The sequence below is a fragment of the Momordica charantia genome, assembly GCF_013281855.1.
Source record: "Momordica charantia cultivar OHB3-1 chromosome 4 unlocalized genomic scaffold, Mcharantia_2.0 BLBB01000004.1, whole genome shotgun sequence".
NCBI classification, from domain to species: domain Eukaryota; kingdom Viridiplantae; phylum Streptophyta; class Magnoliopsida; order Cucurbitales; family Cucurbitaceae; genus Momordica; species Momordica charantia.
Genome location: NW_028275162.1, coordinates 26,443,283 through 26,465,340, shown reverse-complemented (window position 1 = coordinate 26,465,340; position 22,058 = coordinate 26,443,283). Strand labels below are relative to the sequence as shown.

At 35.1% G+C, this 22,058-nt stretch overlaps 4 protein-coding genes and 1 non-coding gene across 7 annotated transcripts; 3 read left to right on the top strand and 2 right to left on the bottom strand.

Annotated features, from left to right (window-relative positions):
- The first annotated feature begins 976 nt into the window (after positions 1-976).
- On the top strand, positions 977-5,058 carry LOC111006429 (serine/threonine-protein kinase STY13). The gene is made up of 6 exons (XM_022278376.2): positions 977-2,028; positions 2,627-2,759; positions 3,006-3,201; positions 3,528-3,652; positions 3,740-3,898; positions 4,392-5,058. The coding sequence occupies exons 1-6, from the start codon at positions 1,901-1,903 to the stop codon at positions 4,710-4,712; spliced, it is 1,062 nt and encodes a 353-aa protein (XP_022134068.1). The 5' UTR covers positions 977-1,900; the 3' UTR covers positions 4,713-5,058.
- A 92-nt stretch (positions 5,059-5,150) lies between these two features.
- Positions 5,151-5,222, bottom strand: TRNAD-GUC (transfer RNA aspartic acid (anticodon GUC)). The gene has a single exon. It is a non-coding gene; the product is annotated as a tRNA-Asp (tRNA).
- Positions 5,223-5,401: 179 nt separating this feature from the next.
- NAC085 (NAC domain containing protein 85) lies at positions 5,402-9,295 on the top strand. 2 transcript variants are annotated; one of them, XM_022277897.2, is made up of 6 exons: positions 5,402-5,759; positions 6,850-6,982; positions 7,227-7,413; positions 7,745-8,241; positions 8,335-8,652; positions 8,736-9,295. In XM_022277897.2, the coding sequence occupies exons 1-6, from the start codon at positions 5,752-5,754 to the stop codon at positions 8,778-8,780; spliced, it is 1,188 nt and encodes a 395-aa protein (XP_022133589.1). In that variant the 5' UTR covers positions 5,402-5,751; the 3' UTR covers positions 8,781-9,295. The 2 variants fall into 2 exon arrangements, with proteins under 2 accessions (XP_022133589.1, XP_022133588.1); XM_022277896.2 differs by having other exon boundaries at positions 5,404-5,759; positions 8,727-9,295.
- A 1,015-nt stretch (positions 9,296-10,310) lies between these two features.
- LOC111006561 (RNA-binding CRS1 / YhbY (CRM) domain protein) lies at positions 10,311-13,614 on the top strand. Its single transcript, XM_022278567.2, has 4 exons — positions 10,311-10,526; positions 10,989-11,277; positions 11,540-11,941; positions 12,359-13,614. Exons 1-4 carry the CDS (start codon positions 10,456-10,458, stop codon positions 13,445-13,447), a joined length of 1,851 nt encoding a protein of 616 aa, XP_022134259.1. The 5' UTR covers positions 10,311-10,455; the 3' UTR covers positions 13,448-13,614.
- A 4,331-nt stretch (positions 13,615-17,945) lies between these two features.
- Positions 17,946-21,211, bottom strand: LOC111006592 (uncharacterized). Of its 2 annotated transcripts, XM_022278603.2 has the most exons (3): positions 21,055-21,202; positions 20,018-20,689; positions 17,946-19,413 (listed from the first exon to the last, which is right to left on the bottom strand). In XM_022278603.2, exons 2-3 carry the CDS (start codon positions 20,078-20,080, stop codon positions 18,316-18,318), a joined length of 1,161 nt encoding a protein of 386 aa, XP_022134295.1. In that variant the 5' UTR covers positions 20,081-20,689; positions 21,055-21,202; the 3' UTR covers positions 17,946-18,315. The 2 variants fall into 2 exon arrangements, with proteins under 2 accessions (XP_022134295.1, XP_087979331.1); XM_088123205.1 differs by lacking the exon at positions 20,018-20,689 and having other exon boundaries at positions 21,055-21,211.
- Between the last annotated feature and the right edge of the window lie 847 nt (positions 21,212-22,058).

The window sequence follows — 22,058 nt, the reverse complement described above, 5'->3', positions numbered from 1 at the left end:
ACATTTTCATGAAATTTATTTGCTCTATCAAAATAAATATCTTTCTCTATCGGACTCATTTCAATTATATATAAATTTACTAAAGAACATCAAATGATTCCCAACGTGTAAATCTGATCCTTTTTTACTTGATCTGAACATTTTTCCTAATCTCACATCAATTTAAAATTGATTCTCATTCTAAACATTACCCAACAACATCGATGACATATAATTTTGGATCTGAACACTATTGAAATTGGACACTTACCATCACTTGCTTTCAATGCCATAGTTTAGTTAATGAATTTAAATTCCTACTCATTCAAGTACTATTCCTCACCAATCCAAATTAATAATGGAATTAATGAATGAGACATTTATAATTTGGTTGTAACACACCACGTCCCATGTCTAATCCAAAATCAATGTGAATGCATCCCCTCATCTCCTCCTCTCTTTTCAATTTCAATATCCTCTAAACAAAACCAATCACGTGAAACCATGCTTTAATCATACAACCACGTCATTAATAAATTTCTATAGATTTGAAAGAAAAAAAAATGTGTCTAACAAATTCCTAAACTTTCATAAATCTCTAAATTTTATCAGATATTTAAGAAATCCATAAACTTTCAATTTTGTAGGTAATAGATCTGTCTATCAATTTTAATAATATTTATATTCTAACTACAATGGTATTATGTTTTTGACAAGAGGGAGAGAGGAAGAGAGAAAGAAGAAATAGAAGAAAAAATTGTTTAAAAGAAATAGTTCCAATGATTAGAGACAACATTAAAAGTTCAAATAGAGGGTAAACTTAAAATTTAACCGAGCACATTATATTTCAATTTTGACCCTTCTTCGCCAATACTTATTTCCAAAGTAGAAACTCCACATTTGACCAAAATTTTGGTGGAGAAATTGTTGTTTGACGAAGGAGGTGCGTTTCTCACTTCATTTAATAATCTTCCATAATCTCTTCTGCCCATTTGTCAAGCATGCCCACCTCTCTCCTTCAACCAATGCATTTACTTTCAATCGCCATTAGTTTTCTTACTGTTCATCTTTTTCATTTGTACTTTTCTGGGGGAGTTCAACTTGAACCTACCAATGGTTGAAATGGGTTCCCAATTGGGTATTTATCTGATTGATTTATTGTTAGAAAAGTCAAACACCTGGTGGCCAAACCACTTTACTTCCTTTTACGCACTCCTACTGTTTGAGAAAATGTCTGAACTAACTCCCCAGCAGGCAGAGGTGCTTCTGAGATAGTAATCCGTTCAGTGAAAGCTACCTAAGCATTTTCTTTCTTTTGGGTGCGTTTTGAGGATGATTCGTTCTGGCCCCACTTGTAATTTTTTAAGTAACTGATCGGATTGATTTGAATTATCGCAGAATATTGTTTCGTATCTTTTCAGTCCGTCAGGTTTCCTTCCCCACGTACCCGTTGCCCTGTTTCCCTCTCTGTCTTTCTCCCTTTCCTTTCATTGTTTGAGTTGTTTCATACTGTTCCACGACACAGACCCAGTTCCTTTCCGCGGATTTTCTTTTTCCTGATGCAGGTTTGGCATGTCCCATACGCGGAGGAGACTTGAAATCACAATCTTTGGAGGGTTAAGTTCCAGTGACAAATTGGATCTTTCAGCCATTTTCCAACTGAACTTTGTTATTTTGCTAACTGCCCTTTAAATTCGTCTGTTTCTGCATTCATTTAGCCTTCTCTTTTCCTTTCCTGTCCCCTTTTTTGGCTTCATTTTTCATCCCTGCCAATGACATAGCTTCTTGAGTATATTTTCATAGTTCTTTAACTTCGTGAGCTCGCCGTTCAATCAACTATTTCTCTCTCTCTCAAGTTCTAGCTGTGCTTCAATTTTTAAGATTTTTTTTTTTGGATTAAAATCATGTCTTAAGTGTTGAAATGGGGTCCGGTAATGGGTTATGTTCAAAAGAGTTTGATTTGGATGCTAAGTGGCTGGTCGATCCGAAGCAAATCTTTGTTGGGCCGAGGATTGGGGAGGGTGCACATGGCAAAGTGCACGAGGGGAAGTAAGTTATCCTAATCTTGATTCTTCTCTCAGCTTTGAATTCTTGGGTTAGAAGTTTGTTATGTTCTGTTCAATTCTGATTTCTGAATTATTGGGTTTGAAATTGTCGTATTCTTTTTTGGTTGGGGAGGAGTTGAAGAATATTCTTCATTTCTCTGGCTTCGAATACTGATTGACGGACATACAATATGTATACGCTACATTCTGATTTTCCTGTTACTTTATTCATACTTGCCATAGAATGAGGATTAAGAGGGTCCTGTTAGAGGTGATAAAACAAACAGAAATTGGCTATCTTATGGGGTTAAAAATAACTTTCCTCACAAGTAAGGAGTAGCATTTCTTTACTTTCTGATGTGATTTACTTCAACTTGATCAAAAGTATTGTTGCATTCGACCTATTTGTTAAAGTTAGAAGTTAACCACGTCAGAAAGTAAAGAGGAAGATTTTTTTCTTCTTGGGGGGGGGTGGTTGTTGTTGAATATTGCTGTATAGTTAGTTAATACAATAAATATCAAGTTTATGCATATTTTTAGTGGCTTATGTTGTTCAATGGCATCTTGTTACAGTGCAATTATAATTCTTTTTCACAATCCAGATACAAAGACCAAAGTGTTGCTATTAAAATAATTCGGAGAGGTGAAACCCCTGAAGAAATTGCAAAAACTGAGGCACGCTTCGCTCGGGAGGTTGCAATGTTAGCCAAAGTCCAGCACAAGAATCTTGCAAAGGTTGTAAGTACAGTGTTTAGTCAATAGCATTTCATTGCCAAGTAATTTGATTGTTCTCATGGCATATTTCTCTGCATTTTCGGATTTCTTTCTCTTTATGGGTGCTTTCTGCAGCCTTCTTTGTACTCTCATAGTACTTGATGAACATTCAGTTTCCTGAAAATGAAAAAGAAAAAGTACTTGGCTTATGGAAATGAATGGAGTTGCATAATAACTAGTGGGATTGTGGGGTTGATTTGTCCCCAGTTTATAGGTGCTTGCAAGGAGCCTATTATGGTGATAGTGACTGAGCTTCTTTTAGGTGGTACGTTACGGAAGTACCTGTTGAGTAGGCGGCCGAGGTGCTTGGACTTGCCTGAGACAGTCGGCTTCGCACTTGATATTGCACGTGCAATGGAATGCTTGCATTCCCATGGGATCATTCATCGTGATCTCAAACCTGGTATGCTTCTCTTAATTGTACTTTGAAGGCTGATGAATCAAAATTCTTCAGGTAATATAGACTATTATTTACTATGGAACATTGATGAAAGAATACAAGTCAGCTGGAATTATGTCAAGATGATTGTGCAATTTTATTATCGATATTGTTCTTCAGTGGCGAGTATAAGATTTGAAGCCTCACTGCATCTATAGTTAGATTTTAGATTTCTTTTTTAGTATACTATATACTGGTTTCAGCTCCACTAAATAGACAGTAACTAGATCTTGGCATTTTAAAGGAAGATCAATCATTCTAATCCTAGCAACATTGCTATCAATTCCCAGAGAATTTGATCTTGACCGCAGACCACAAAACCGTTAAACTTACAGACTTTGGTCTGGCTAGAGAAGAGTCAATAACAGAGATGATGACAGCTGAAACTGGGACTTACCGATGGATGGCTCCCGAGGTAAAATCTTGGTTAATTTATTAATCAATATGCCGATGCTGCTGCTCTCTGATGTTTCTGTATATCCCCTTGTATACTTGGTCTCAGTTATACAGTACAGTCACTTTGAGAAATGGAGAGAAGAAACATTACAATCACAAGGTGGATGTTTACAGCTTTGGAATCGTTTTCTGGGAGATTGTCCAAAATAAGTTGCCTTTTGAAGGCATGTCGAATCTACAAGCAGCATATGCAGCTGCTTTTAAGGTGATTTATTGTACTATCATCAAAATACATTTTAGTAAAATAATCGACTGTTGAACGATTTCTCTCAAGTATGTATCTGTTGTCCTGTTGGTAATCAGAACAACTAACTATAAATAAGAGTAGCTTGGTTTCATTTCTTAAATCTTGAAAACATAAGGATATATCCCTCCCTGGTAGAGCTCCGCAGCCAGTGCCACAGTATATATTCCACCACGTCCATTATAGAGTAGGAGCAAATGTGATTCTTTTCCTCCTTTATTTAAGCTGGTTTTCTCTAACAATATTGGAGGAAGCTCCCTGATGTGCAAAACATAGAACTGCAAAAACCAATCTTCCGAAAAAGCTTATGGCTGCAGATTTCTGTTACATGTTCTTATTGTTGTTTTGCCTCGTTTTGATTGAATAGAGCCGTGCATTGTTTTTGTAAATGTATGTCTCATACTTGTAACATCTCCATCTCTTTTTTTTCCTTCTTTTGGCATTGTTGATACAGAATTTACGACCCAGTGCGGAGAACCTCCCTGAGGATTTAGCCCCAGTTATAACTTCCTGTTGGACCGAGGATCCGAACGCTCGGCCTAACTTCAGCCAAATCATACAAATGCTCTTGAGATATCTATCCACCATTTCATCAGAAGAGCATGTTACATCACCAAGAATGCACCCGCCGGAGAATGCAGTACTGCCACCGGAGTCTCCAGGAACAAGTTCTTTGATGGCAGCCACGAGACATGGCACCCGGGAAGTCCCAAACGACGAAATGGAAGAGAAGCCAAACAGTTTCTTCTCCTGTTTCACTGGTAACTGTTATTGATCCTTCCCAAGAAGAGAAAACAAACTTCGGTCTCTGATACTCCCATGAAATCAGAGCAGGAGATCCTCACCAACCGTGCAACTGAAGTGGGCAAAAACAGAAAAAAAATAAAAAGGTCCATATAAGTGTAGTTGATCAAAGCAAAATTGTGATTCAAATTTCATTAGTAATATATGTTTGAGACTTGGATCCGTAAAAGGGGCACACAGAGTGTGGAGTTTGGGGTTGCTGTAATGTCAAACTGTAAGAACAAAAATTTCTCATCCAAATGCCTCCCTTCTCACTTTCTGTATCGTTGGAGTTTTGAGAGGAGAGGCCATTTCGTTATGGATTCAGTTCTTAACAATGTCGTTTCGTCGTCCTTTTATGTCGTTTTGGATACTCGGTTATTCACTACTCAACGTTGTCGTTGGACTGTAAAAAATTAAAAGAACAAAACGCCGTTGCCGGGGATCGAACCCGGGTCACCCGCGTGACAGGCGGGAATACTCACCACTATACTACAACGACCAGATGTTAAAAGGTTCTAAAATAAATTATAAGTAAAATAAAATAAGAAGCTGGAGAAAAAGGCGTTTAGTGTTGTAGCTTGGGCGGCAAGTATCCGTGTCGTGTCCCCACCTGAAATTTACCAGACATTACATTTAACTCGTTTTTCGAAGCCACAACGCTTCCTTCCACCGGACTCCCCAGCTTCGTCTTCCATACCTCAGGCTCGGCCCCAGCTTCCGTCAACGTTGGGGCCCACAACGCATTAACATTCTTGCGTTCGTTCACAGGTCACACATCTCTTCCGAACCTGGGGTCTGGTTTACGAGCCTCCACCGAGCCCGGGGCCTAATTTTCCCGCTCACACTGCCACAGTTGGGACTCGGGATTGCACTCTTCCTTTGTCTTACATTACTTACTCCTTCACTAAAACTTAGCGAAGTCATAGTGACCAAAACCAAAAGCCAAACCTCCTATTTCTCTTCCCCTTCTCTCTGAAATGCGCTTCTTCTTCTATTTCTGATCATCTTCAGCTCAGCTCTTGAAGAACATGGGAAGGTGAGTGTAATTTTTTCATGAAATTTCTGTGTTTATTGAACACAGATAGCAAAATGCGTCTTTTTTTTTTGTTACCCCATTTCTCTGCTCGTCGTCCTCCTTTGGATTTTTCTAGTAGTTTATTTATGTTTCTGGGTCGATTGGAAATATTGTCCAAGATGATGGGTTTGGTACCATTTTTCTTGAGTGTGATGTTGATGTTACCCTTTTGCTTAATCGAGAACTCTAAGTCTCGCTCTTAGGATTTTACCCTTTTTTCCAATGCTTAGCTAATTAGGGGGAAATGCTGAAACAGAGGATGTGGATTGTTTAGTTGATAATGGGCTGTCAATATTCAAGCTTGAAAGGGAAACATAAAACTATATCTTGTTTAAGCTTTTCCCATTTGTTGCTTGCGAGCTTGGTCACGGCATTTGAGAGCTTGATCATTCATGTTAATGGCAGAGCTGAACATCCCACACTATGGCATTTCTAAAGCCTAACAAGATCCTTTAAGGTTAATAACTTGGGAGAATCTTCTGTTTTTAACATTTTTGGTTAAAAATTCAGAAGCTGTTCTGGTTTTGATCATATAAATTTTAGTTTCTAATATTCTCTCGTGGTTAGAAACTTAGAATGATTTGAGCTTTGACATTGATCTCCGAAAAAAGAAAAGGTTGAAACTGAACTGTAAATCCATCCAATGTTCTGTACTAAATGCTGTTTGTCATGTAAATTCTTTGAGTTGATTTCTTTTTGCTACTGTTCGAGCTATCGAACCCAAGATAGACGACCTAATGATGGATAGGTGCTTTCATGTCCTATCATTGCACTCAAAACAATCATTTAGGATCATTTTAAGAACTTGCTTGACCAATCTGATAAACAAATGTACTTCAATGTCAATCCACATTCGAGTTTTCCTTCTTCACATTTCAATAGTTGGCAACTATTTTGTTTCTTGAGCTATATAGACTCATTTTAAATGCTCGACTCCTGCCTTCGAACCCTTGTAAATGCTTGCAGATCCCTTTACGGTTGCTCACTTTGTAGTCCTATATATTATATGTCTAGTGACTGAACTTTAACTTTTAGTATCTCATTCTCACAGGTCTTGGATTTTCGATAGTCGAACGATTGCAAGAAAAGTCAGAAACATCAGTCAATGTTCTTCACAAGTAATTAAAGATTGTGATGCGAAACGAGAATGTCCAAACTGTCACTTTATTATTGATAATACAGATGTAAGTTTGAACTTCATTCGGTGTTTGTTGATTCATAGAAATAGTTCAATTCAATATGAACTGAAATTTTATTCTTACATATGCAGTAAATAGCTCTTTCGCATCTTATGAGACACTTGAACCTTTTGAAGTTTTCGTTATTGATGAAACACTTCCAACAAAATTTTTAAAGTGTGATTTTGGATGCTACCCCTTGAATGTATGGCTTTGGTTTGAATGTGTTCTAATGGCATTTTCTTTGCAGGTTTCTCCTGAATGGCCTGGATTGCCTGCTGGTGTTAAGTTTGATCCAACTGATGAAGAAATAATGGATCACTTAGCGGCAAAGTGTGCTGATGGAAACTTAAAGCCGCATGCCTTAATTGATGAATTCATCCCCACACTAGAAACAGACCAGGGAATCTGCTACACTCATCCAGAAAATCTCCCCGGTTAGGAATTCATGCGTGTCGGTTTTTTGTTTTCCTATGCTTTCATAACTTTTACTAATCAAAGGACAAGAGTTAGTATGAAAGAGGCTCCTGTTGTAATTGTGATCAAGAGTAGTAGTATACTACTAATCTTTTTCAGAGGCTTTGGATTTTATAGGAAATAAATTCCTTTGCTTAAGAATTGCACATTTTGATTGCCTAGATTAATTCTTCAATCTATTAGTTGATTATATCCCAGTTTATGCAAAGTTGAGGTGTAGTATGATTAAGTAAATTGAGTTATGAAACATTGTTCTCTTGTTCAGAATAATAACATTTTTAAACAACTCAGGTGTTAGAAAAGATGGGAATGATGCCCATTTCTTTCACAAAACAAGCAATGCATATGCTTCAGGTCAAAGGAAGCGCCGTAAGATCGAAACTGAACATAGTTCAAGCATTGAACATTTCCGCTGGCATAAGACAGGTAAGAACAAAGCTGTGATAGAAAATGGTGTTCATAAGGGATGGAAGAAGATCTTCTCTCTGTATCGAAGTTCGAAGAAAGGCTCAAAGCCCGAAAAATCTAACTGGGTGATACATCAATATCATTTGGGAACTGAAGAAGATGAGAAGGAAGGCGAATACGTTGTGTCGAAGATTTCTTATCAACAGCCAAAGCAATCCAGTAAGAGCAGTGATAATGTGCTCATTGAGGATTTTGATGCCACACCCCATCGAACTAGTCCTAGAACTCCCATGTCGAATCCTCCGGTTCCGCCTCGACCTGGAAAATCTTATTCCTTCAATGCTGTTGCTGCCAATGCTCTGCCTCAGTCATTTGCAAAAGTAGCTCTCTTTTATGTCATTGCATTATTGCCTTTACTCTAAAGAAGTGTTCATCTGTCAAATTCTCACTTAAGTATGCTTTTTGTTGATTAGGAAGAGGAGTCGACTCCGGAGGCATCTCATGCTTCTTGTCCTAATATTTCATCGGAGAATGATATGGGATACTTGGCATGGTTGGCCGGAGAATCCCAGGATATAGATGATGCTGAATTACATTTCCTTGAAGACAACTTATTGTGCAATGAAGTCATGGATTCTGGTGCTTTTCTAAGTAGCAGCCAACTGAATCAAATCTCTTTCCCTCTCTCCAATAGCAGCACTTGCCACGAGATTGTGAATGGTAACGTTCCGTGCGGAATTGCAGACCTCGAGAACCTCGAATTGGATACTCCACCTGATTTCCATCTTGCTGTAAGTTCACCCTCTCATTTTCCCAAGATTCAAATTTTCTTCCTTGATCTATAACTCTGATTTATGGCCTGCAGGACCTGCAGTTTGGTTCTCAGGAGAGCATTTTCGACTGGATCGACAGGATATGAAGTGAATATTGAACCGAAATCCCATGAAAATAACATGGCATTTCGTGGTAAAACTCTTCGCAGCCATTTGGCTTTGAATGTCATGGCATTTCGCCCTTTGCAAGCCATCTGAATTTCGAAATTCCGAGGCATGTTACGACTTACACCCATATCTATCAGTTATTTCGAACTGTCAGGTTATCAAAATCAAAAAACAGGCGGAGAGCAACAGACCCCGTGATCAAGCTGGTTCTTGCTCAAATTTTGTGTTAGGTGCACCATGAAGGTGCTTGAAGGTTAGTTCATGTTTTTGAGATGGGTGGCTGGGAAAATGTGGAAACTGATGATCTACTATTTGGTTTTGGATGTACTTAATATCTTCTGTGATTACTGGTTTGAAAAAGTGTAGAGCTGGTGATGCATTTTGAGAAGATGCATGCATGCAGTCGGTGACATTCATCTTTTGGCTAACTTTAATCACACTTTGTATAAGAAATGTGTGGTATTTGATATATCTATTTCCATTTTCTGTTTTTTCTTCGGATAATATTTAGGTGTTTTTTTTTTCAAAAAAGTTATTCTCTCTTCTTTTATGCACTTAAATATTATTCTTTTTTCTCTTGTTTTCAATTACGAGTCACTCCTGATAACAAGTCAAACGTATATTTATTCCAAAAATTGTTGTTGCTATGGGCGACATTAATTTAAGGACGGAGAGAATAGTAGCCTACGTATTTGTTAGGTCTCCTATTAGAATTGCCATAAGAGGTAAAAAGAGAGATAAAGAGTAATGTCATCCTTAATCACAATTAAAAAAAAATTCTTCTCATTTCAAATTGGGTTTTTTATAAATGGAAATTTGCTGAAGGACTAACTAGTAAACTATACACAAAATTTAACCAATAAAATACTCAATCAAACCACAGGCGTGTTTAAATGGAACTAAGAAACTACCTACACTTTTGACCTAAAATTAAGCAATTAAACAACATCCAAACTCAAGCAATAAAATGGCTTATACAACAATAAAAATATCAAACATAATTAGAAAAATGTTCTTTAGCCAGTCTAAAATCTTTGAAAAGAAAAACAAATCAAAGTTATTAATTTTAATGGGTTCAAATTTAAGTTTAAATCGATGAAATTGAAAATTTTACAAAAAGAAAATGTACTTCACTAAGTATTAATATACGGTTAAAAAAAAACTATTCACAAGTTAAATTATAAATTTGTTTCTTATGGGTTTGAAAAAATTTTCAATTTGGTCCCTATAATTTTATTTTAATCTTCATGGTTTGGACTTAATTTCAATTTGATATTTATGATTTTGTTAAATCTCACGCATTATCCTGACTGTTGTTTTACCGAATTTAAAAACTCACTTATTTTCTTTTATTTTTTTTACTTTTAACTCTAAATGTCATGGCAAAAAACATTTGCCAATATGGCAAGCATAGAGACGAAACACCACATAAATATTATAAATAATAAAAAATAAAAAGCACATAATAAACATTAATAATAAGATTTAACCTGCGTAAAATTGAAAAAAGAAATCCTCAGCGAAAAAAAAACCCAAAGAGGCAGAGGCAGAGCAGAGGGCAGCCGAAAACGTTGTCGTGGATCTCAAACAACGTTAAACCCAAAACCCAAAACCCTGTTGGATGAGTTGTTTGATCCTCATCTTCTTCCATCAATGTTTTCTGCCCCGCTTCGAAGACTCTCTTCCAATAGGGTTTCTACTCTTCTCCTTTCCAATCGCTTCAAGTATGTTCTTCTCTCTGTCTTTTCTATAGGAAGACGACCCACCACCAAAATTTGGGTCTTTTTCCGGTTTCTGTTACGATTTCCAAATCTTATGTTTTAGTTTCAGGGGAACCACTTTTGCTGTGTCTCTATGGAGTCATTTACCCTTCTTTTCAAATCTATTTTACCTATTTCCTATAATTGCTTTGAATCCAGTTTTCCCCTCATACTTTACGCTTCCATTGCTTCTCCTTCCCAGTTGCGAAGATTTGGATGTTTTATTGCTTCTTTGTTCGATTATGGTTTTAGATATGACGATCTTGAAAGTTAAATTTGTTTAGTGAATAAATGAAGTTATTTGCTTAGTCATAGTGCTTGTTCTCATTTGCTAAGCAACCAGATGAATTGATACTTATTCTTCAATTCAATGTAATCTTGACGAAGATTCTTATGGGATTAAATTTTTCCATTTTATGTGTGCAGCAATGTCGTTTCATTGACAGATTTTCATTCAGATGTTGCTTCATCATGCAATGTGGCCCATAGAAGCATTCGTGGTGAATATGTACTGCCTTGTACGACCAATGTCGTTGGTCCTTTCAACGGGGTGTCCCGTTGTATGTCGACATCGAAGGGAAGGAGTATGCGTAGTAAGGTGGAGAGGAGAATGAGAAAGGAGTCTGGTAAAACCTTAAGGGAGATCCGAAGAGCTAAGAAAATAAAGAAAAAGCTGATGACAGAGGAAGAGAGGCTCCTTTACAATCTCAAAAGAGTATGCCATTTATAAGTTTCAATCCATGTTGATAACTATGATGACATATAGATTTTTTGCATATGTTCTTTGTTCAAAGTTTTGGATGATTAGAAAGTTTGTTTTTGTTTTAGCTGTAGGATGATGCTACTAGATGTATGGTTTACATCTGATTTGTTTTATTACGCAACAGTATTCGAGATCCCCTGCCGATCTCGTCCATGTTTAGGAAATCATTGGGTTGAGTTTTAATATGACCACATTTCTCACGCATCATTCACAGGCCAAGAAGAAAGTAGCATTACTTTTACAACAACTTAAGAAGTATGAACTACCGGAGTTACCATCACCTCGTCACGACCCTGAACTCTTGACCCCCGAACAGCTTCAAGCTTACAAAAAAATAGGCTTTAGGAATAAAAATTACGTCCCAGTTGGAGTTCGTGGAGTGTTTGGAGGAGTAGTCCAGAATATGCATCTCCATTGGAAGTTTCATGAGACTGTGCAAGTGTGCTGTGATAACTTCCCCAAAGAAAAAATCAAGGAAATGGCGACCATGCTTGCAAGACTAAGCGGTGGAATCGTGGTGAATATACATAACGTGAAAACGATCATCATGTTTCGTGGAAGAAACTATCGCCAACCTAAAAATTTGATACCGATCAACACCCTTACAAAGAGGAAGGTGCACATACTCGATCATATGTTTGTTGTTTCAGTTTCTTTGCTTTATTTTTTCTTTAAAAGTACTTTTTCGCTTTTTCGCTTTTTGTTTTTCATTTTTGTGGTTTATAAGTTGAGAAACAACCCTGCTCATACTTGGATAGAGATAGAATTACGAGGTGATATAAATCAAATATGGAAAAGGTATGTTAAGTGGATAGAATATTGGAGTGTTTATTCTGTATACATACTTCTTTGACTTGGGATTTAGAGAATAAATCTAGCATAGAAATGAGCTGTTGAATAAAAAGGTAAGCGTTGGTGCCATAGTTCTAGAAAACCAGTGCTCTCTTTCCTTATCTCTAGAAAAGGGATTAAACAAACTGCAATTTTTGTTCCTCAATCTTGTGGTATAACAGTTGTTCATCGTCATATGCAGGCATTATTCAAGGCCAGATTTGAACAAGCTCTTGATTCTCAGAAACTGAACATAAAGAAGACAGAACAAGAGCTCAGACGAAAGGGTATAAACCCGGAGGATCCTGTGGCTATGGCTAGCATCCAGAGAGTAGCTTCAACATTTTTTAACGCCATTGACAAAAAAGAAGGTACCCCTTACGTCTTCTATGGCGATAAGCAGACGGGGACTGGAAGCAAGATTAACATGGCAGAAGCCGAATCTAATAGTGACAGTGACCAGGAAGAGTTAGACCGATTCATAGCTGAGATAGAGGATGCAGCAGATCGCGATTGGGTTGCTGAGGAAGCGGCCGAGAAAGAGGAGCTTAGCCAAATCAGGTATAGAAATAGAGAAGAACATGGCGGGAGATTCAGAAGATCCGACATGCGGACAAATGACAGTTCTGAAAATGAGATGGAAAAGCCAAGAGTATGGAGACAGAGAGACAGTAAGCAAAGATTACACGACAGTGAAGAAGAAGATGATCATGATCATGAAAATGAGGAAGAATGGGATTCTGATGATGGCCGGAATGCTAACAATATTGAAAGTGGTACGGATGATTCTGATGGAGCTCATGGGATTGTCAAGGCGACTCGAGGAGCCAGAGGGAGGCATGATTTAGCCAAAAACAAAAGTTTTAAGAGAGATGTGCAGCAGCCCTTTGTCAGAAAAAGGATGGATACAGAAGCTTCAGAGCCAGAAAATATGCTCAGTGATCTCGAAAGTGCTATGTGGGAATCAGATGAGGAGGAAGAAGATGACATGAAAGTTTCAAGATACGTGGATCAAGATTACAAGAGCAAAGAAGACGATTTGCATCACAACAAGGAACATGAAAATAATAGGCTGAATGATTATGACAGTAATGTGGATGAATCTGATGAAGCTTACGATAGATTTGAACACAGAGACACTAAACAAAAGCAGGCTAGAATGAAGAATAGTTACAACTACGATGTTAATTCGGGAAATGCAATGTGGGATTCAGATGATGAGGAAGAGTCGGGGGCATCAAGAACTCAGAGATACGATTACTGGAGTGGTAGTGATGAAGATGACAAATGAAATGAACAGTGGAGTGGATGAATTTATAGAGGAAAACAATGGCTGCAAACTTCATCTTATGTTGTGAGAAAGAGAGGCAAATTTTTGGTAAGTTTTAGCCACCCCATGAAACAGACCATTCAACTGTACCTTAAATATAATTCATTCATATCGATCACATTTGTTTAGCGTTTTTCGGTTTAAACTCTCTGTTTATTGAAAGCTTAGCGACACGGTGCTAGTGCTACTATTTGTAAAATCCTACCTGGAAAAAAAAAAAAAAAAGGCCAAAGACAGAACTGAGAGAGACCAGAAAGGCCATCTAAGATCATAAGAATGAAGCTAGAAGTGGAGAATGGTAAGAATCCAAAATCAAAGAGAGATGACACAAGGACTTGAACTTGAAGGATGAGATTGTTAAAATTCTACATATCCTTCCCTCCTCTTTTACTCTGTTCATCCTCTTGTCATGGTCAGATTATTTGAGGGCTTTGTTTAGTTTCAATAGGGATTTTACATATATAGCCTTTTGGTTTTAAATATGTCCTCTAAATCTATTTGTGTTTTACCATCTTCAACGCTCTTGATACACTAGTTATGAGCCAATCTAAGTCATCATTGATTGAAAGGTTGAACTCGTTCGAATATCTGCTTCATGTGCTGTTGAACTAATTACATATACGAAACTATGAACTAGATCTATATGATCTTAAAATAAAGTTACCTATAATTTCTGTCAAGAAATTTGGAAAAGAACTAGAACTAGGGTTTGCTACACCTTGCCCCTTCCTTTGATGCAACTTTTAGTTAGAATGCAAACTTACCCTTTTGATTTGATATTTTAGTGTATTTCACTTCATCATTTTATAAGATATTGGGTATTGAGATTTAAAGCTTAACATCCAAAAATGGTGATGGCTCCATTAAAATTAATCTCAACAATTCAGAACTCTCCTTGTCAATGCTCACCACCCAACTGGGAAGGTGATGCAGTCAACTCTTCTCCTCCCTACACAATCATTAGATTCTTCCTACAAATTTTGACCCAAATAACTCACAAAAACTATTACATAATCAAGTTTAAAAAAAAAAGTCTTAATAGTGTTTCTTTTATTACAAAAACTAACAAATAAAAAATAACTAACAATACAATGAAAAGTTGAATACAAATTTATCACTAGTTTTATGATTATAGTCAAAATAAATAAATAAATAATTCTAATGTTATATTTGTAACAAACTTTCCATTTTAGTATATATATAAAGGAAAATAGAAAGTGGGGAAGACATGAATTGGGTTTTAAAGTGGGGAGGTTAAATATAGTTTATGAGAACCCAAAAATGGGAGAGGAAGTTGCAAAAGTTAAGAAGAAGAAGAAATTTAATTTAGGTTTAAGAATTAGGCCATTGAAGAATATTTCACAACCATGATTGTTTGATGTTGTTGAAAAGGTTAATGGGATTACTGGTGGGAGATAATAAGCTTTTCATCTTTTTGGGGCAAAGTCAATTATTTATTTATTTATTTATTTTAACAATCCTATTTGTTTACTACTAATTGTTAATTTTTTTTTTATTTTTCGTTTTTTTTTTGGTCTATTTGTTTTCTTGTTTTTTGTTTTTTTTATTGAAAAATAAACCGAAACATGTTTGGTAACAATTTCTTGTTCATCGTTCTCTAATATTTAAAATTTTTAAAATTATATATTCAAAAGTTTTATGTTATATTTATTATGTATTTTATAAATTAAGAATTATAAAATAATATTTTTATTTATGTTTTTGAAAAAACTAGAAATAGGAAAAAAAATGTTGATTTTGTTGTTTTCAAAATTTCTACACAAGTTTAAAAACGTTTCTTAAAAATGAGAAATAATAAACTAAGGGTTCATTTAGTAACATTCTTGTTTCTTACTTTCTGTTTCTTTATTTTTAATAAAAAATAAAATAAAATTCATGACCCCAACATGCATAAATTCAAGTATAATAAAACAATTTTTGTATTTATGTTTTGGAAGAAATTGAAAATAGGAACAAGAAAGAATAAACTTGTGTTTGTTTCCAAATTTTCTATTAGTGAAAAAATGCTTAGATTTCTTAAAAAAAAATTAGAAACGAGAAATGAGAACGTTACCAAACAGACCCTAAAATAATTATCAAACACTTATGTTTCTAAAAAACTGAAGATGAGAGCATTACTAAACCAACCCTTAGTTTTCACATTTTAACAAAAAAAAAAAAAAAAATTGAATTTTTGGACTTTAGGCACGGGTAAACGCGAGCAAGCTTTAAATATTAATTTTTCACTTCATTTTATCCAACTAATTGAGTTTCTTTTGTCCCATAGTATCAAATGAGCCAATAGTTATGTAATAAACATATCAATTAGTTAATATCCAAACTAGATAGAAAAGCATCAAGGATTAAAGATTTTTACCGTTTAGTTATCTGAATAGATGTTTAAATGAAAGATATATCCTTTCTCAACAACAACAAAACAAATATTATGAAAAATCCTAATTGTAAATTTTCAATTTTATACTATAAATTTAATTTTGTTAAAAATGGCTATTATGGAAAATCATGTCTATTGAAACTTTAAAGTCAATGGCACATTGTTTCTCACCTACCACCAATGCCATCTGTTTTACAAATTAAATTTCTAATGAATTAGAGCGTTTAGAGTTGGATGATGATGAGAATGTTGAAGAAATTTATTGATTATTGGTTTAAGGAATTGTTGAATCTTGAGGATTTTGACTCTCTTCTATCCATATTATATTATTATTAGTAATGTCTAACCGTATTAATTAATTCAAACCGTTCAAGAAAAGAAAAAAAAATTTAAGTGACAATATATTAAGCATCAAATAATAAGACACGTTTTAATTTAAAATTTTGATATACTTTTTTGACATTGTCACTATCAAAGAGACAATACTCTCTCTCCCTACTAATTAATAATTAAAAGTTTATGAGTTCGAACTCCCACCCCACGTACTAAAAAAAATTAAAAGTTTATTTCAACTATCATTAAAGATAATGTTTCACATTTTTTACTATTTTAAGTGTTTTGAGATTAATTAATCCATCATCTCGTTGAATCATTAATAATAACATAATAATTTATTGCAAAAGAGGCCAACTTCTATAATTTAAGGCCAAAATTAATATTCACTTTTAGCTTCTTCTTTTCATAACTAACATGTAAAGACAGTTAAATAGATTAAGTACCTATTATCCTTATCCCGCTATTGTTGAATAAAAAAAAATTAACTTTTCAAAACTTCTTAAAAATTAAAATTGTTTGATTTCTTTTATTATTAAAAAACGTAATTTTTTAGTTCAACAATGGCAAGATGAAAGATCAAACTATTGACTTTTAAGATTATAATTAGTGTCGTATACACTTGAGCAATCCTCGAAGTTTAAGTGTTTAGAGATCAATTAATTAATTCTCTTATTGAATCATTAACAACAACGTAATAACTAACATGAACTTAGTTCAATAGTAATTGACATCTGTCTATGATCAAGGTCATAAGATCGAATCATCCTCCACCCATTTATTGTACTCAAAAAATAATGTAATGATTTATTACAAAAGAGACCGACTTCGATAATTTAAGGCTAGTTGATAACGATTATATTTTTTCATTTTTACTTGCTTCTTTCCTAACTAATAAAACTATTAATTAGTGCATGGCTCAATACAAAAAAGAAAAAAAAAATAGGCAAATGTAAATCAAACCATTGACTTCTTGAGATGATGGGAAAAAACAAAGTGTTTGGTCAACTATTTTTTATTTTATCTTTTCTCTTTGTTTGTTCTCATGGTACCCTATTTTAGTAGAACAATCGAGCTTATTCTATTCTAAAAAAAATATGAACATATGAATAGTTATATAATAACTTTAAACATACCACTTATCTAACCATAATTATTAAAAAACAAATCTTTATCCAAACACTCTAAAAAATGTACTACCTCCTCTATATAATATATTTTGAGATTATGCTTCTCCATAATAAAATGTACTACTCCTCTATTAATTTTTAGTACGTGACCATCGGTCACATAGATATAAAAACTCATTCTATCAATCCCTTAGACAAATGAACCACTAGTACTAACTTTAATCCCTGATATTTCTTTTTTTTTTTTTTGGGTAAAATTGGAAGATTCTTTGGTCTTTGGAGAGAGTGGTGGGCAGCATGATTATTGCTTAGAGGAAGAAATGTCCACATGCTTCCCACTTCCCATGTTTCATTCACACCTCACAAGACACAAATTTCACAACTTGTATTCATAAACAATTAGTTGTATGAACAATTCCTTCATCAGGGACAAAGGCGAGCAGTTTTTGACCGGCCAAGAAAGATTTTGGACTCAAAACTCGTCTTCGAGGATTAAAACTGATCAAACCAACCAAAACCAAAACGAACCGAACTAAAACGAAAAAGCATATGCTTTCAGAAGGCCCCAAATTCCACATTAAGAAAAAACAAGAGAGAGACAGAGAGAATTAACCTTTCTTTTCATTGCCGGTGAGAAAAAGAATGGAATGAGTATTACTGTGACAGTGTTTTAAGGATCAATAAACAGAGATGGTGGAAATTACAGTTTTACCTACGCAATACCTATAAGAGAATCTTAGGAAATTTGATTCAACTTTGAAGAAATATGGAGGGTTTTAAGCCTAATAAGCAGCCCAATAGCAATTACAACCAGTTTTTCTCCTCAGCTGCAACAAATATGGAGAAGTCTCTCTCTGCCCTCAGTTTCCATATCAGCCTCAACTTCATTGGACACGATCCTTTAAAATAAGGATATCTTTCTCTACATGTTCAACATATACAAAGCCATTTCTTTCTTGTTCTTTCATAGTTCAGCCACTTTCTCTTCTGCAGTTACCTGGTAACAGGTATTTGTAATTCTCAGCATTGTTCAGTAGGTATGATGGGAGATGAACGGCCGAGTACGACCGAGGGATTGGTCCCATCTTCCCAATTATTTCCCGAAATGTGTACTCTTCGGGAATCATGTCGAATAGGTCTGCCCCTTTGCATATTATATCCTGAATTCTGTCGGGTTCCAAGTAATGAGAGAACCTGACTCTGTCGTAATGGCTGTATGCTTTCATCTTGAATATGAACTCACTGATATGGCGGAAGCAAAAGCTACAATGCCACCCAGAATCCGATAAGACTTCATCCGATTGACGATAATGAGCGTACCGGGTTTTACCATGCTTGTATTGATGGACAGAAGCTCTCCAGCTGTTGTCATCTGCGTAATACTCAAAGGAGTATAGGTAGTTCCTTAGCCGGAGATGGAGTATGGGCGGGGTATCATCGCACCACCTCAAGAGGTTTATCGTGTGGGCACTCGGAATCTCGTCGACATCAGACATGATTAACAAGTCATCATCCTGTATCCCTGCAATCCTAAGAAGCTTATCCAGAGCCAATCTCTGATATGCCTCTTCAACAAAAGGATTCTCTCCTTTCTTAAACCTGCCCCCTACTGTCCCATAAGTCAATCGTGGCTCGACAAAGCTAAACCGTTCCCGGTTGTTTGCAAAAACCAATGGCTTAAGCATAGCTGTGAACGTCGAGTTCGACTCAAGAAGCACAAACTGACTCACATAAGGATACAGTTCATTCCATCTGATGGTCAGGATGTCAACTTCATTACTAAACAGAACGGCATCGAAGACTCGTCTCGGCAATTCGCGCTTTTGCCAACCGTGAAGCTTGCAGAGGGACTCCATAGATACATTTTCATGATAGTAATGAGAGATTTCATGAAATGGCTTCGGAGGAGACTCCCACAAGGGTCTAAGAAAATAAGAGACCTTCTGGCCATGGATATATATGAAAAATATCAACAGTGGAACAGCCACAAAGAGAAAAATCAGTGTCTTCAAATCCCACCCTCGAAGAATACATCGAAATCTAGACAAGCTAAAAGCACCGCGAGGTCCCTGCAACAATCAAAACCAGAGAGATTGAAGAACATATTCAGTGATCAAACGTCATATCGATCAATTAGATTCAGGACAACAATTCATTTCCAGATGCTTGTAAGAGGAAAAATTGACAAGTGGGGACGGCAGGACGTCATAAAAACGAAGAGATTCTTTAACTGAGCTGAAATTAGAACACCTTGAAAAGGAAATTTAGCTATAAATTGAAAAAGGCAGCAAAATCTGATTCAATCCCATATCAATGCACACTTCGAATCAAACCATTGTGTCCATAAACAGAAGGAAAACGAATAATCAATAACTATGTTTACACCATTGCAGATAATTGTACCATTCTCGCCATTAATGGGTATCTCCAAGGAAAAGTTACAACAAAAGGGTTTAGGAAAAGAAAGGACAACAAACAGGATTTTATTACTCAGAAAGTTGAACTAAACGAAACAAGACATGCCGCCCTGGCGCGTAGTTCAAAGAAAAGGACATGAATCCAAGAGAAACGCTCAGAATAGTTAATTTGGGAATTTGAGAATTGAGAAGAAGACAACAGATTCCAAACAGAAAGAAAAGAAACGAGCGAGAGAGAGGATTGAGAGTAACAGACCTGGCCGCAAACGTCTTCACAGATATCATCGAACTTCTTAGAGTTGTGATACCCATCAGGCATGATGGAAAACCCAAAAAAAAAAAAAAAGAAGAAGAAGAAGAAGAAAACCCCACCAAAAATAAACTTCGAAAATCCAGAAAATGGCGAATTAATGCTGTATTTCTCGCTCAAAACGCTGCAAAATCAGATCGTGGAGACCTAGATCAAAATTGGAGCAGTGGATATAAAATGGAAATGGGGTTATTTTAATCGCTGTGTTTGGTCCGGAAAATGAAGAGAAAGCAAAACGGAGACGCAAATTTTAGGCGTTTGGGGGTTTTTCTTTGATGGGTGTGCGCTGATACACCGAAGCAAACTCAAAATTCCAGAGTTCCGGAGGAGAGAGAGAGGTCACCACAGAGATGACTGAAAGTGGGAATTAGGATACAGAGATGAATAATGCTTAACCTCAAATATTTATTAATCCCCTAAATTTCCTTTTCCCTTTTCGCCCCACTGAGAAAATCCCAAAAATTTAGAAGCTTTTTTTCAACAAAAGGGGAATATCTTGTGTGCGCCCACACTCTCCCTGTCATCTCGTCCTCATCTCTTCTCAACCGTTGGATTCAGATCAGATGCTGATCCAACGGACACCCAGCTAAGGGGATGTTTGCTGACCAATTATACCTTCTGGACAACGTATACAAGCAACCGTTATTGTTTTTTCATTCTCTAGAATTTTGAAATATTCATTTAGCCCCTCAACTTTTAAAAAATAATTATTTTGAACACACAGATAATGCAGCCATGTAAACTGGTAATGGTAATAAAATAATAACAAGGATTAAAATGGTAATTTTTAAAAAACTCTAAGAGTCATAAAAAAGTATTAAAATAGAGAGTAGGGATGAAAGTTTTTGTTTTTTTAAATGATTGGTTTTAAAATAACCATAAATACATGGTGGACATAACGATTTTTTTTATATATGGTTTGAACAAGATTTTTGTGGAGCAGGGGCAGGTATATATGAGGTATAGTTATTACAAATTCATACCGCCATTAAAGCCTGTGCAGCAATGAAATTGATTTCAGCCGGATTTTCAAGTTGTGGACTCTGATTTCATATGCAAAACCTGAACTTGAAAAGGAGAAGGTTGCCTTGAAACAAAGTGGCTCATCAACTTGCGAAGTTTGCAGCAGACAAGTTTTGAGGAAGAAGAAGATATATATATATACACACACACGCAAATGGTTTCAAGATATTTAAAAAAATAATAATAATTTTGAGAAATAAGATAATTTCAAATTTAATGTAAATGGAGATGGTTTTTGGATGTATCCTAAAATAGTTAGATTTTTCCTATGAGACTTAAGACTCCTAAGGCTTGTAATTAGAATTGAAATTGGAATCAAATATAGTATACCCTTTTTTCTTTCTTTTTTTTTTTTGGAGAAATACCCTTTCTTCTTTCTATTAGTATAAATACATTATTCGACTGATATTTATTAGTTACAATAATAATAAATTTTAATTTATTTTATTATTATATTACTTGTAATGAATATTTTTTAGTATAATATTAAAATTAATTAATAATTAAAATAAAATTACATTAACTAAAATACTTACCATCATCTTTTATATAAAATATTATTAAATTTTATTATTATAATATTTTATAATAATGAATTATATTTTTAAAAACTATTGATATTAATTAATAATAATAAAGCAAAATTATAAAATTAAATATAAATTTATAACATTTTATAATAAAATTATATCAACTAATAAAATTTGTATAATTTTTTGTTAGGGAAAAGTTATTAATAGTATAAATGAAAAATAAATAATAAAAGTATAAAACAATTAATTAATAAAGTTATGATGGTCGTTAATGGATGAGAGAGAAAGAAAGAGAGTTGTGAAATAATTAGAATAAATATGTGGGGCTGAATAAGTAATGATAATAGGATTTATGAGGTTGTATAAGATAAACGAAATTAGAGAAAGTGATTATAAAGTTTAAGGTGAGTCCCACTATTTTATTTCATTTA

Coding starts and splice junctions, on each gene's coding strand:
- LOC111006429 (XM_022278376.2), top strand. CDS start 1,901: ATGGGGTCCGGTAATGGGTTATGTTCAAAAGAGTTTGATTTGGATGCT. Junction 2,029..2,626: donor GGCAAAGTGCACGAGGGGAA/GTAAGTTATCCT, acceptor TTCACAATCCAG/ATACAAAGACCAAAGTGTTG. Junction 2,760..3,005: donor AGCACAAGAATCTTGCAAAG/GTTGTAAGTACA, acceptor ATTTGTCCCCAG/TTTATAGGTGCTTGCAAGGA.
- NAC085 (XM_022277896.2), top strand. Junction 6,983..7,226: donor TTATTATTGATAATACAGAT/GTAAGTTTGAAC, acceptor TTTTCTTTGCAG/GTTTCTCCTGAATGGCCTGG. Junction 8,653..8,726: donor CACCTGATTTCCATCTTGCT/GTAAGTTCACCC, acceptor TATGGCCTGCAG/GACCTGCAGTTTGGTTCTCA.
- LOC111006561 (XM_022278567.2), top strand. CDS start 10,456: ATGTTTTCTGCCCCGCTTCGAAGACTCTCTTCCAATAGGGTTTCTACT. Junction 10,527..10,988: donor CTCCTTTCCAATCGCTTCAA/GTATGTTCTTCT, acceptor TTATGTGTGCAG/CAATGTCGTTTCATTGACAG. Junction 11,278..11,539: donor TCCTTTACAATCTCAAAAGA/GTATGCCATTTA, acceptor CATCATTCACAG/GCCAAGAAGAAAGTAGCATT.
- LOC111006592 (XM_022278603.2), bottom strand. CDS start 20,080: ATGCCTGATGGGTATCACAACTCTAAGAAGTTCGATGATATCTGTGAA. Junction 19,414..20,017: donor GTGAAGACGTTTGCGGCCAG/GTCTGTTACTCT, acceptor TGATTGTTGCAG/GGACCTCGCGGTGCTTTTAG.